The sequence below is a fragment of the Phyllopteryx taeniolatus genome, chromosome 9 (genome assembly GCF_024500385.1).
Source record: "Phyllopteryx taeniolatus isolate TA_2022b chromosome 9, UOR_Ptae_1.2, whole genome shotgun sequence".
Lineage (NCBI taxonomy): Eukaryota > Metazoa > Chordata > Actinopteri > Syngnathiformes > Syngnathidae > Phyllopteryx > Phyllopteryx taeniolatus.
In genome coordinates this window covers 18,841,886-18,856,355 of record NC_084510.1, presented here as the reverse complement: position 1 = coordinate 18,856,355, position 14,470 = coordinate 18,841,886, and the positions used below count along the sequence as shown (strand labels likewise).

Genomic DNA, 14,470 nt, shown 5'->3' with positions numbered 1-14,470 from the left:
AAAAGACACAACGCTGACTCAGATTGACGTTGTTTGTGTTTAATAATTAAACAAGTGGTGCATTAGACAAATCCAGTCTCAATAGATGCTCTGGAACATTTGTTTTCATTTGATTTAATTTGCATTGAATTATATAAACAAGTAAATCTAATTGCATTTGTCATTGTAAACGAATTTAACATTTTCCAGCAGAATAACTAACTGACATACGTGACACGCTTGCATGCACGCTTGTCGACGGCGATTCTCTCCATCTGATATGAATTATTGTCCTGACACGTTGTGGACGGAGACCGAGGCGCATCCTCACGGTTTCTCGATGTTATTAGTTTATCATGTAAACGGCAACTTAAATTGTCAGGAGAATTTAGTAAGAAATCTGCACTGAAAAGTGATGCATTATATGGTACCTGTTTGTGTGTGTGTGTCATCAGCCTGCAGAGAAGCACTTTGAAATAATAACGACACATTCCACAAACAGTTGCTGTCCATTTAAAAGTGCGGAGCCCCAAATTTTGTTTCTTTTCCTCGAAAAGAAATAACACCAAGAACTGATTTTTTTTCCCGCCCAAATTTGGAGATACCTGCTTTTCATTGGACAGGGACAACACGTTGGAATGATACCAGGCGGAAAAAGCTGTTTTATATTTTTGGGGTAATTTCTAAGCATTTCTTATTGTACTATTTTCTTCAAATCCATTCACTCGAAAACAATCGCAACAAACGTCAAATTTCTACTCATAACTGTACTTTTTGGTATAAAATCTGACTAAATGATAGCAAATCCTTCAAGGATAAGAGCGCGGGGTACAGCAAGGTGCGCTCCCTTGCCGAGGTGATGCAAATATGTCAACTTTCTACTAATAACTGTACTTCCATGTCCAAAATCTTTCTAAAATCTCATAATAATGGGCCCCTTGGAGATGAGAGGGTGGTGAACAGCATCGTAGGGTACCAAGGTGGCGCAAATAATATCAATTTTCTACTAATTACGGTACTTTTTTTGTACAAAATCCTTCTAAAAGAGGGTGGGGAACAGCATGGTAGGGTGCCAAGGTGTTGCAAATATCTCACTTTTCTACTAATCACTGTAATTATTTGTACAAAATCCTACCAAAATGTCATGATAACAGACCGCTTTAAGGTGAGAGTGCGGTGAACAGCATTGTCGCATGATAAGGCGCCAAGGTGGTGTAGAAAAAGATACCAGACCTCATCTGATCGCACTATTAACAGCAGTGTCGTGTGAGTTTTTAGACTTCCTTGCGCACTGCCACTCGCACGCTGCTGAAGATCTTGCCCAGGGCTTCAAACAACGGATCGCAGAAGGTCTGAATGCACAGCAAGTAGATGCGGCTGACGCACTGCGACTCGATCAGGCAGCTCTTGATGCAGGGCATCACGGCCCAGATGTGGCAGAAGGAGATGCAGGCGAACAGGAAGCCCCAGAGCAGCGCCACGGGGATGCCGAAGATGGCGGACAGAATGCGGTAGCACCAGTACTTGGACACGGTGAAGGTGGTGTAGCTGAGCTTCCATACGCCGTCCAGGCTGTGTGTGCCGTCTGGCTCTGCGATGACATCCTCAAACTCCACCTGGTAAGAAAATGAAGACGGCAAATCATGGCTAAATTTATCTAATTCAAATCACGTACTAAAATTGCATACATGTAATGTAGCCATAATGAGGGATTTTAATTGAATTCACACTCATTGATAACACATCTATTTTTAAAAACCTTATTTTAGAACAAGGAGTGCCTATCCTGTGTTAGCTGTCGTACGCCCGCTAAGGTTTTTGCCTTATGTGTGTATGTATGTAAATGGGTAGACTGACGTGACAAACAAACCTTGTGTGGCTCTGTTACGTAATTCTGTTTTGACTTGTTTTGGTGGTATCGTGGCGGTACCGAGTTATGAGATCTTCTACAGCCGAACCACAGCATTTTGGGAGGGGGCCTTAAAAGTGTACGTAAATGGAAAGTGATGGACCACGTGACAGACAAACCTAGTGTGGCTTGTTACATACTTTACTCTGACTTGTTTTAGCAGTGTCATGGCAGTATCAAGCTATAAGTTCCTCTACATGTGGTTATTATTTTGTGTTATAAACGTATAGGGTGGTGTGCCATGTGACAAACAAACCTAGTGTGCCTAATTACAGACACAAATACAGATAACATCATGAGCTAGCTATAAGGTCTTCCACATCGTTACCACAGTAATATTTTTGCCTTATATGTGTACCACAGTAATATATTTTGTGCAAAGTGTGTATGTAAGGGGACAGGTAGTCATGCAATGTGACAAACAAACTTAATGTGGTTTGTTACATCCGTTGACTTGTTTTGGCAGTAGCAAGCTATGAGCTCTTCCAGAACGGCGCCACGCTGATTTAATTGCGTTACAGATCGCAAATGCAAATGAGTAGAGTTATGTGTGATGTGATAAACTAACCTAGTGTGGCATACGCTGACTTTGACTAGTTTTGTGGGTGTCATGCGGTAGCAAGCTGGGAGGTCTTCCTAGTCTGAACCGCAGTCGTTTATTTTTGTGAATTACTACTGTAACTACTACTACCACTGCGGCTTGTTACATGTCTTTGACTTGTTTTGGTGATGTCGTTGTGGTGCATGCTATGCATAAAATACCTCTAAAATGAATATTTACTAATCCAAGTGGTAGTTAGGAAGATATCTTTTAATTCAACTGAGAGGATGTTTTGTGTCTCTAGGCGCTGCTGTTTTGGTTAGCAGTTCAAATGGGCTCAGTAGTTAACTGCGTGTGAGCGAAAGTGAGCTAATTATAGTTGCCACATGTGAGTGAGCCATGTTAATATGGACAGTAGTACAAGTACTGTATGACGTGTGTATGCAAAGGCTACGGTGCAATCTGCAGTTGGTCGATTGGAAAATCTGTCTTGCATTCCCAGCTGACTCGTGCAGAATGTTAATCAACTTTTCAGACAGGCAGGCAGCAGACGCCCTGCCCATCTAAAAACATTTTGTCTTTGCCTTCCGAACCAGCAGACAGGATCCGTTCGGGCTGATTGTTCAAAGAAAGCAGTCTGGACTCATTCTCGGAATAAATTGCTGAATTTGTTTACACTTTGTCAAGGTCTGAAAGCAATCTGAAGGGGAGGGAATTGCCTAGTGTTTATGTGGTCGTAACAGAAAATCGCTGTAAACAGAAATGTGATTATTGCTTACATTCTAGAAGTTATATTAGAAAAAAAAAGTTGGTATTAGGGATGGGCATTTGACTACATTTCCGTGAATGACGATCAGGAAAATGTATTGTTTTCATTAAATATTATTTTTGATGAGATGGGAGGTCTATGAATGTTCTGAACTCCTATTTCCTGGTTTTGAACTCCTTTTTAAATTTCAATTGAGCAGGTGTTAGCATACAGGAGGTCAGCACGAATGTGATCAACTTCTTGGCTTCTTTAGACAGCAAACGTGTTGGGACTGAATCAAACGTGCCTCTCATTGTTGCTCTACATTTTGAGACACCATTAATCAACAATCAACTCCCAACAATGAACCACATCGTTAGCAATCAATCATGCCCCTCCGGGTTCCCAACTTATTTTGACACGAACACTGCAATCATAAACATATTTTTCAATAACACCTGTCCGACAATGTCAAAACAGAATATTATCGTCTTTGTGAAAGTAGAAATTGTGAAACAGCGCTTGTATTGTCTACATCAGACTATTCAAGTGTACCTCATGTTGGGCCCTGTGAGTGAATATTCGAGATATATTTTTGTTTTAGATATCTTGTATTGCATGCCCATAGGTTAAATACGGAGTTGAGCGGACACTAAGCACAAGCTCTGTTCTTTGCGACGATTGCAACCAAATCTAATCTCTGCTTATATATTCAATTCTGTGCTGAAGGCAAACGGGTCCCAGTGATGCCTGCTAACAATCACAGAATAAACGGTTGTCAAATCTAAATAAAACATGATAGCTCTGGATATCAGTTGCACAAACACCGCGATTCCCAAAATAAACGCGATGTTCCGGACAGGCAACAGGAATAGTTCCTGCTCTATTTAAGGAATTGTGATAGAGCACAGCAACCTGTTTTCCGAGCTGCAACTTTTTGCATTTTCTGCTCATGCATGTGCACATTCTACAAGGATTTGTTTTTTTATCATTTTCCAGGGTGGGGTCACCGTGCAGCACAAACCTTCACCACGTCCTCATTGATCTGCTTGGGGTCTCTGTTGATGAGATCGATCTCCTTGGTGTTGCTGTCCTTCATGATCTTCTCCTCGTTGGTGTTGTACAGGTACTGGTCCGCCATGCTTGATGTGATGAAGACAGTGAGGGGAGAGCCGTCAAAGCGCACACTGCAGGCACAGCGGATGGCTTCTGAACCCCTGCGTGTGCTGCGGCGACGCTCCCGTTGACATGCCAGTGGACAGCTGCTGCACGCCCTGGTAAATTTGGAGGACTGACCTCCCACCCCACACACACACCCGTGCACACGCACGCACATACAATGCAGCGCGCACAGACAGTGAAGCTATGCCTTAAAGGAGAGCCCACGCTTGTGTCACATTTCACATGAGCTTGCGGGAGGCTGGCTGGGCAGGGTTTGCACTTTGGCACCAACTTCCACCGCACACTGACACACACACACACACCCTCCCGCATCTGGAATGTTGTCTTTTGCGGCTTAATTAAATTAGCTGCGAGGTAAAGAACATTTAACAGCAGAGGAGTTCAAATAAATATAGTGTCAGTTTCTGCATCTGTTGTCTTATGAATGTGAACTCACCCTGTTAAATATGTTGCACAGCACTGAAGATGTATTCAACAGATCGTTAAATTAATTCTGATTTGGGATATGGATCAGGAGGCGTGTCATCTCTTTATTCAGTCAAATTATCAAGCGATATACTCAGCATCCACATCATTAGGTACTCTTGCATCCCCTAATGAACTCCAGTCCTAAGTTGTAAGGAAAGAAATTCTTAACATGGATGGTGACGCTCAGTTTTGATTATTCGTGTCAGAGAGGAATTAATTTAACAACATGTTTATTATTGTGGATATATGCGAAAGATACAAATTTTAATTTAGGGTATTCTAAATTCATTTAAACTAAGCAATTAAAAGTCTAATTTGGTGGGGGGGAAATTATTTTATTGAATCTTTCAAAGTAGTCTTTGATGTTATGTCATTACAAACTCTAAGAAAATAATAAATGTTCACACAACTGTAAAATTACACTGAAACAGTATCATGCTTTGTAACTACAGTAAAAATAAAATAAAATAAAGATAAGAAAGAAAAGATAACACTAGTCCACTAGAACTACAGTCTGTTTAACTAACCCTTAACCTCAACAAATTAACCCTTAACCCTAACTCTTCAAATGGTTCAAGTCACATTGATTGCACAGTCAGTGGGTCATGTTTGCTGTCCTCCAGATTCCGTCGACAAACTCGGTAGTGGCCAACATCGGCAAATGCCTCTTCGTCGAATCCCTGACACAATCTCGTAGACCCGTGAGTTTTATGACATCATCATCTGTTTGACTCTGTCACGCAGTTATTTTCTGCTAACTTTCAAGCAGAATCAAGGCTATACGAGTGGTCGGTTAATGAGAAATAGCGGCCACAGACATGTTTGAGGACATGAGTGATGAGTTCGTGATGACGGGGTCCTGATTGGCTTCACTGGAGATGGCGTTATCTGCAGTAAAATGGCTATGACACTTGTCGGTTTCTGAAATAAAACCTCCATTTTAGTTTTTCATATAAGGTGTTTGATTTTGCAGGGTTAGCAAATGCAACATCAAACGATGACCTGATTGGCTGTCTGCTGGTAGGCGTGGTTCTATTTTCGTCTAACTGGCACTCATCCACTTTTGAACTCGTCAAGTGTTCTCCATACTTTGTGCTATATCCACTAACATTTTGCTTTAGACTTCCCCTCTTCAGTATCATAGATATACAAATTGATTGTAGATCTTTTTTTTTTCCTTTTATTTTGGATTTTTTAATATTGACTATATATAATATTGACTATCGCAAAATTGCTGCATCGTGATTATTGCAATAAGTGTGTCGTTTGTCACACCTATTAGACGTACACTGTGAGACTCAAGTGTTTTACACTGATGGTGGAAACATTTTAAGCCCAATTATGTGGTGCGTATAGCCAGGCTGGCTATATTAGGCCGAAAAGTCCTCCTCAATTATGCAGTTGCTGCTATCAGTCAGTCCTTTCTATAACAGAATGTTGTCTGCAAAAAAACTCATATGGCGTAATGCTACCAAAATAAGAATAGGAAGGGAGGTTAGCAGTCCCCATGGGAACTTGGAAAAGAATTGTTGTTTTATTGGCTATCATGTTCACGCAAATGGCATCGGGGTATGCATTAGCATTTGCCTCCCTGTTTCCCAGGTGGAATAAATGGGCCGAGGAAAGAGTGGAGGAATGGGATCAGAGTGCATGGATCCGATCCAATTAGACGGGGAGCATTCCTGCTGTGGCTGGCCAGTGAGGAGGGAGATGGACGCAAATAGCTCAGCAGAGAGTGAAGGTGGCCAGGCCTCATCCGTTGAGAGTCAAAGTGAAGCCACCCGAGCCAGACATACGTCACACGGCCAAGCCGGACCTAAATTTAGGCCCCTTTTAACTGTGTGATGGAGAGGGGAGCTGTCAGTAATGCGGTTTAGTTGTCAAACAATGCAGACCCTTCAAAACAATATGCATTTTGCTTCTTAAGCGGGCCTTCATGGCATGTTTGATGCTTTGTACCAAACTGGATCGCATTTGTATCACGCACGCGGACGTGAGTCGTGACAAGTTCAAAGACTCTTCGCCTTCTCCTGAGCGCCGGCGACCCACATTATTTCCATCATTCACTTGCATATAGCACGCAAAGCATAAACAAAATAAAGTGTGTGAGGACAGTAGCAGGGTTGTCACTGGCACGGCGGGATGCAGACCCGGCTCGCAATTTAGACAATACAGCAAATGGTGCCTTGAGATACGAAGTTTTTCAGGATACAAGCCGATTTTTAACTTTGGTCAAAAACTTGACATATGACACTGTTTGGTGGCAGTGAACTCGACTCGACTTACTTCACAACAAGCAGCTGTTTGGGAGATTGTGAACAATTCTTCAAAAAAAGAGGCTCCAAGCTGTGTATTGTCACTCCTAGTTGAGGTTTACTGTTTACTATTTGAAACAACAACATAGCTTTGCCTTAGAAAAGTCCTTTCAGCTTAGCGCTAACAAACAATGCAAAATTCTATAGACGGGCTAACGAATAGCATCCTTGTTGCGGTGTTATAACCCTTAAAGCAACAAATACATATAGACAGAATATATAACAATACTCACGGGCATATATTATTTATCCTCTGCAAAGTACGACTAACATTACTGCTGCTTACTGAGGAGTTTTGACCAGCTCCATGTACGTCCGTGTGTGTAGTATACTGCCCCACATGGCCAAAGTGCGCACACCAAAAGGAGTACAATTTCCATTGAATTGAAGCAAAAAATGTTTCGAGTGAAGAGTGTGTTCACAGAAGAAATTAAACCCGTATGTCAAGGCACCACTCTACAGGCAAATGCTCAGGGCCCCATGGCCTCCAAGGGGCGCCACAAAATCAGGGGGGAAAAATGTCACTTTTTCACATATTGCTATTAACTCTCGAAATGCAGCGATTGGCTGGTGATCAGTGCAGGGTGTATCCCGCCTCTTACCCAGAGTCAGCTGAGATAGGCGCCCTAGTGAAGATAAGCAGTTAAGAAAATGGATGATGGAAGGAACTTTCAAAATGGAAAAGCTAATATAGATCCTAATGTAAAGCAAAGCCCAATTTATATCACTACAAATATTTTTCCGTCCTTTTATTGCATGGTCAGAGCAAGCTAAGTTCAACCAGAAAAAAAACCCCAAAAAACCCATCTGTAGCACACATTAATGCATTCGTAAGTGCGATGCATTTTACTTAAATGTTTGAAGTCATGTAACTAAATGTTGATTTGGAACTGCTATGTACTGATTCTGAACTGCTATGTACATGGCACACTTATGTGCTTTTATAATTTGTTCTGTGTAGTATTGTTGGTTTTCTCTAAATGCAACATGATGGTGGTGGAAGTCGAGTATGTCCCTACTGAAGGCCCAGGCAGCAAATGTTCAGAGTTGCCCGGGCACTGCCGTCAACTGTAGGTAGAGCTTCAGTGGAGGTGCAGCAAATTGAAAAAATTAAAAGTCAAATTAAAAACAGTATATGCCTATAGCTTGTAAGCTAATTTTAGGCAAGCGAAAAATGCAAAATGGATCAATTTTTCATTCCTATGGCCTGAATGAGTTCCAGACAATCATCGAAACAGACACTGCCAACCATGTTTTCATTCTCGTATTTTCACAAAGATTCACATATAAGGAATTCATCTTAGTGGATCCTAACTTTGTTAAGGTGCAGCTGTTAGTGTGACGTCACCTGTGGTGTAGTTGTTCATTCGCCTGACTTCAGTGCAGGCAATCTGGGTTCAGTTCAGTTCCTACTTAGTGATGGTGTAAATACAAGCGTGAATATTCATCTGCCTCTACATGTGTCCTGGGATTGATTGGCTCTCAGTCGAGTTCAGCTTTCTCATGAAGTGGGCTGGGATAGGCTCTTACAAATGATAATCAGTAGCTATATTGTAGAAAATGGATGGCTGGATGTTTGTTTGATGACAATAATCAGTATATTTTCCCAAACAGTGCATGTTAATGATCCTCCTCCTTGATGTAGGGGAGTAAACAATCATGGAGGACTGTGTGGCTACTCATATGTACTCTGTAATCATTTTCTTATCCTTTGAAATGCATCTTTTTTGCAATACATGCACAATCCGATGAAATCCAGCACAAGAGCTGTATGAAAATTGACTTGATAAAGATAATAAGGCTCAGTTTTGATTGACACTGGCAGAAAGGTATTCATTTTACAACCGCACAAAGTCAGACAGAGACACACTTGGGAAATCACCCTAAACACAACACTTTGAGGAGAATGAGGCGCGCATATTTATACTCATTTTCTTTACAGTTAAACCCTGTTCCATATAAATTATGAATCACTTACAGTATTAGAATTAAATAGCGATAGCGCAACCATGCATAATTTAGTCCACCTGGGGTCAGCAGTGTGCAGTAGCTGTAACAAATGCATAGACTGGCTGAATTGGATGAATAGCATTTTCCTTTCAAATAGCAATAGAAATAACATTCATTCACAGGATAGGTAGGTCAAAGTACGTTGAACCTCTTGGCTACAGAGTCTCCAAGAGCTAATCGGTGTCAGGTGTGAGCCCATCTGAGCCAATCTGTAGTCCAATCAATGAGACAATATTGGAGGTGTGACTTAAAGCTGCTCTGGCAACTACAAAACAGCAGGTTAGAATTATCTCCTATCAAGAATCATTGCCTGTTGTGTACCATGCCTCGCTCAAAGGAGCTTTCACAAGACTTACAATTAAGAATTATTGACTTGTATAAAGCTGGAAAAGTCTCTAAAAGTCTTTTTGTTTCATCAATCCATGGTTAGACAAATTGTCTATAAATGGAGAAAGTTCACCACTGTTGCTTCTCTTCCAAGGAGTGGACGTCCTGTAAAAATAACTGCAAGCGGACAGCACAGAATACGCAGAGGTTAAAAAAAAAAACAATTTAAAAAAAGAGGAATGCTACAGCGTCAACTTAAGACTTACAGAAATGGGTGACACATGCCTATATCTCCTTTAACAAATCTACCATATGTAAAACATTAAAGAAGAATGGGGTTCATGGGCGAACACCAAGGAGGAAGTTGTTGTTTTCTTAAAAAAAAAAAACTGAGTTATGGCTAGGGTCCGGAGTTTGTAGTAGTAGTAGTAGTATGCTGATTGGGGGTTCAAATCAAATAAATAACAACACAAATGGGAAAAAAGAACATCTTAATATGTTGTGGTTCTCCATGTGTATTCTGTCATATTCCCTAATGCAACAAAAGCTAATCAAGACAGGAAACTAATGTAAATGTGAAAAAGCCAATATTACATAAAAGACGTGTAAATGTTGGTTAGTGAGAATCATTTGTTTGACATGGCTGTGACCACAGTGTCTTCCTTTTATGAAAGGCTAATACAAACAGTGACGGCCATAAAATAGCACTTTGTTGGGACTCTAAGAGCTTTATCAATGTCCTGTAGTGATTTCCATTATATATTCACCGTCACTGCCTCATTGTACATGTTACTATTATATAGCAAACCTGATTCTTTCTTGACTACCCTTAGCCCATTTTCACACGTTGATGAGACTATCCGAGCATAGAGGCTGCATCCAGTCATGCATGCACACCCACAATAAGTAGACTTCAACCAGGATATGTAAGGCATACATCCAACCCAAAGATCCTTGTTGCTATGTGAGCCACTGGCTCACTCAATTGCCATGACGACCGAGGTAGATGACATTCAGCGTCTATCAGCATATCTGTTGCACACAGGAACCCGGCGGTATTGGCTCTCAGATTCATGAGAGCTCCTCACTCTCCGGAACCCGCTGTGTTTGTGCTGCGTGATGGCTGATGGGATCATTTATTGATATGTGGGAGTTGTGCTATGCTACTGCTTTTCAAGTCGCACCATTACCAGGCAACATTAACAGCCAGTACTTTACAAAGCTCAATCGGTAACTCTTCAATGGTACGGACATGGGGAAAAAAAGTGCACTTTAAAGCAGCTTATTTTCCATCGAGTACATTACTGTCAATTCTTGCGTCACATCACAATAGTTGCACTTTTGAAAACTACATGAGATACACATTTGCACGAACATTTTGCAGTGCCGCACCACATCCAGCAGATGGCATTTGGGTGGAAATGTGTATAAATGTTTTTGGGAGTAATACAAGTTTGTGTTCATGGCATCTTTCGCTGTCCTTTATTTGCTGTGTGGGGCAGTGTGGTGAGCAAGGAAGAGCAGAGGCGAGTCGGTACTGTACAGTGGAAAAGTGGCATGAATGGTAGATGCCCCACCATTATTTAAATTTAAAAAATAAAGTTTACCACAACCATGAAATAGTTTATGGTATAGCCAAAGCACCCATGCCAAAAAGTGAAAGACCGCCCAGGATGTAGTACTGCAATTAAATAACAAAAGGCTAATTAAGTATAGAAAAATGTAACATCAAAACATTAGACCTAATTGTGAACTTCTGGTATTTGCCCAGGGATCTTAACCCCGTGGTCCATAGTGTTTTTGGGACTGGTGTTGACACTGCTGGAGCGGGTTTCTGCTGTGCTGCTGGTTCTCTGGATGAATTGGAGGAAGTTCTCTTGCAGGGAGCCCTCGTGGCTGGAAACACCTAAATCCACAGGCTGGGTCAGGCAGCAGCGGCGAAACTTGACCAGCTCTTCTCTGATCTGCCTGTTCAGCAAACCATAGAAAAACGGGTTCACTGCGAATGAGGAGAAAGCGAGCCAGTTGACGGCCTCTTCTAAGTCTCCCGGGCTGTGCATGGAGCCAGTCAGAGACATTTGCAGGTGGAAGATGAAGTAGGGCAGCCAGCAAATCAAGAACTGACCCACAATGAATACCAAGGTGAGGGCTGCCTTGCCCCCGCTGAACGCCCTCTTTGGTGAAAGTCTCTGGGCCAGAGAACGGTTGGTGTTGATCATGGTGGTCTGGCTGCTGATAGAGTCAGACCGATTCTTATCCGGGTTTTCATTGGCCCACGTTGAGACAGTCGGCACTTGTTGCAAGGCAGCCGAACGAGCGACCTTGTACACGGCGCAGTAAACGGCAAAGATAATCACTGAAGGAAGCAGGAAACAGAGAACACTGTAGAGCACTGCAAATACTCCCCTAAGGCGGCTGTGGCTTGCATGGAGAGAGCAGTGGGCTGCAGCAATTGAGCTTTGGTTTCCATATGCCGGCCATCCAAACAGAGTGAACAAAGCCAAGAGAACTGACTTGAGCCAGATAAGGAGCATGACACCGATAGCTAAATTGATGGTCATCTTGACTTCGTAACGCATTGGGTGGACAATGTAGAAGTAGCGCTCCACGCTGATGGCCGTGATAGTAAGAATGGATAAACAGATGAGAAATACATTGAGGAAGAGGTAAACCTGACACTCCAGAACAGTGAACACGACGGTGCCGAAAAAGGGCGAGCTAGATATGATCCCCAGGGGCATGAGGAGAATGGCGCATAGCAGGTCCACAGCGCAAAGGTGGCATACGAAAGCAAACCTTTTCAGGTGCGGAGCGCGAGCAATGGCCACCATCACTCCGATGTTGCCCAACAAAGCAATTAGGTTCAGCGTCACCATGCAAAACAAGCCAAAAAGGTCTTTGAGCTGCGACTGGGAGCTTGTGACCACACCCACGTCGGAAGGAACTGTTGGATGTTGCTCCCATGGGACAGTTGTAAGATTTGGCTCTGGCTGATTTGAGAGAGAGGAAACCATGGGATCAAACTTCACGGCCATTATTCTTGCATAACTGGATCGGTTTGTATCGGAGATGTCTTTATGGCTGGATGTCCTGAGATCAAGAGACAGAGACAGTTAATCGTACAATCAGCAAACGTCATTGGCTAGAACAACAAACTGAAGGAATAAGTGTGGTCTAGTATTTTTTTCCAAGACTCTGTCACAGAGGCGCTAAGGAGTTCTAAGAGATCCATCCATTTTCTATCGCTAATCGTTTTCAGCGCCAAAGGAAGCCGTAACCTGCTTATTGAGGTACAAGGCAGACTGCACCGTGGATTTGGTCCCCAGTCAATCATACACATAGCAAAAGACCATTCAAACACTCTCCTACAGTCACTAACCCTAACCCTGTAGCCCAAAAGTTAACCGTGTTTGCCACGATACTATGAATGACTTACAAGGTCCTTTAGGAAGAAAAATAGAAGGGACCTTACACCTGGTACACACAAGGATTTTGTTTAAAATCAAATGTATTTATTTTTTTAAATCTGTGACAGACCCCAGAAAAAAAAAAAATCAGCCATTTAAGTTTGTTGATCATCAGCGGAATAGAATCTTTGTGTGTTGAGATTATCAGAGCACAACACACACAATACAACCAAAAAAAATTTAAATCTTTGTGTGTGGGGTCTGCAGCAGATAAAATATCTTTTCAGATTCGAAAAATCCTTGAATCAGGCCTGAAGCATTTGATGAAATCATGGTGTGCCAAACAAGACCCTTCTACTCCAGTCCTGCAGGTGGCAGTAATGCATGTTACCAAATGGGTACCAACTGCCACAGAAGCAAGTTTTTTTCACCACCAGAGCTCTACCTGCTGGATATGTTGGTCTTCCACTTGGTCACAGTGGCCTGGATGCTAACTTCATCTAGTAAATTTCTTGTGTCTACACATCTGTACGTTGAGCCACCAGGATCTGAATCAAATTCGGACCCAGACGACACTTACCAACCACGAGAAGCAACCTCATTTCTCAGTCTGTGGCTTTGCTACTTAAAGCTGGGTCATCAATAAACAGACTTATTTGTCATTATTATTAATCCAATATTATTAGTATTATGTATAGTCTTTCCGCATTTTCAACAATTACCTTCAAACGTACAGTATAATTTACAGTATTTAGGAAGAAATCTATGAATTTGCAGGGTCTTTAATTTCAGGCTGGTAAGGCAACCGCTTCTAAACATAAATGGATATATTGGAACAAATAAACTATTATGCTTTGTTCCATTCTGTCCCGAGTGCTTGTGACATTATAATAAACAATGTTTTGATTATTACACAGCTTTCTAGGCATCTGAATTCAGTCATCTTGGTTTTATAAGGATAGATCATGAAATGTACTGCATATACTGTAGTTAAGTTATCAAAAATACCCACCCATGATCTTCTGTGTGCTCTTACAGCTCAGGTCAAATCAGACAGCGTAATCAGAATTGGGAGTTGTTGCGTCTAGAAATTCCACATAATTAAGTCGGACAATCAAGCTCTTGGGGTAAATCCCTCTTTGTGTAAAGTCAATTGCTCAGCATCCTAGGTGAAGATCCATGCTCTTGCAGATGTTTGACCCAATACAACAGGTTGATGACAGCCTCATGAGGTCCAGATATTTCCAGTTAAGCAGCAGTTGATCTCTGACTCCATTCTGATTTCAGATGCTTCGTCCCTCTTTTCTGCCCTGCTACAGTAGGGCTGCCATTCAGGACTCGTGCTGTGTATGGCACGGACTGTCACACATTGTATTGTGTGTGTCCTGTTTTCCCCCCCACTTCTCTCAAAGTGAGTGACATACACTCCACTGTCCCCAGTCAAGTCCAGTCTTCCCTGGGTCCTACTTCCCACCAAATTAAGGCATTACCAGCATTTGAAACGTTTATCTAAATTGGCTACAGTAAGCATAACTTTAATATTAGTTTTGAAAGGAAACGTGGAAATTTCCATGTATAATTATC

At 42.0% G+C, this 14,470-nt stretch overlaps 2 protein-coding genes across 2 annotated transcripts; both read right to left on the bottom strand.

Moving 5' to 3' along the window:
• Positions 1-23: 23 nt before the first annotated feature.
• cav3 (caveolin 3) lies at positions 24-4,540 on the bottom strand. Its single transcript, XM_061785847.1, has 2 exons — positions 4,202-4,540; positions 24-1,595 (listed from the first exon to the last, which is right to left on the bottom strand). Exons 1-2 carry the CDS (start codon positions 4,511-4,513, stop codon positions 1,254-1,256), a joined length of 654 nt encoding a protein of 217 aa, XP_061641831.1. The 5' UTR covers positions 4,514-4,540; the 3' UTR covers positions 24-1,253.
• A 6,059-nt stretch (positions 4,541-10,599) lies between these two features.
• gpr61l (G protein-coupled receptor 61-like) lies at positions 10,600-14,391 on the bottom strand. The gene is made up of 2 exons (XM_061784906.1): positions 13,899-14,391; positions 10,600-12,569 (listed from the first exon to the last, which is right to left on the bottom strand). The coding sequence occupies exon 2, from the start codon at positions 12,512-12,514 to the stop codon at positions 11,222-11,224; it is 1,293 nt and encodes a 430-aa protein (XP_061640890.1). The 5' UTR covers positions 12,515-12,569; positions 13,899-14,391; the 3' UTR covers positions 10,600-11,221.
• Positions 14,392-14,470: the final 79 nt, after the last annotated feature.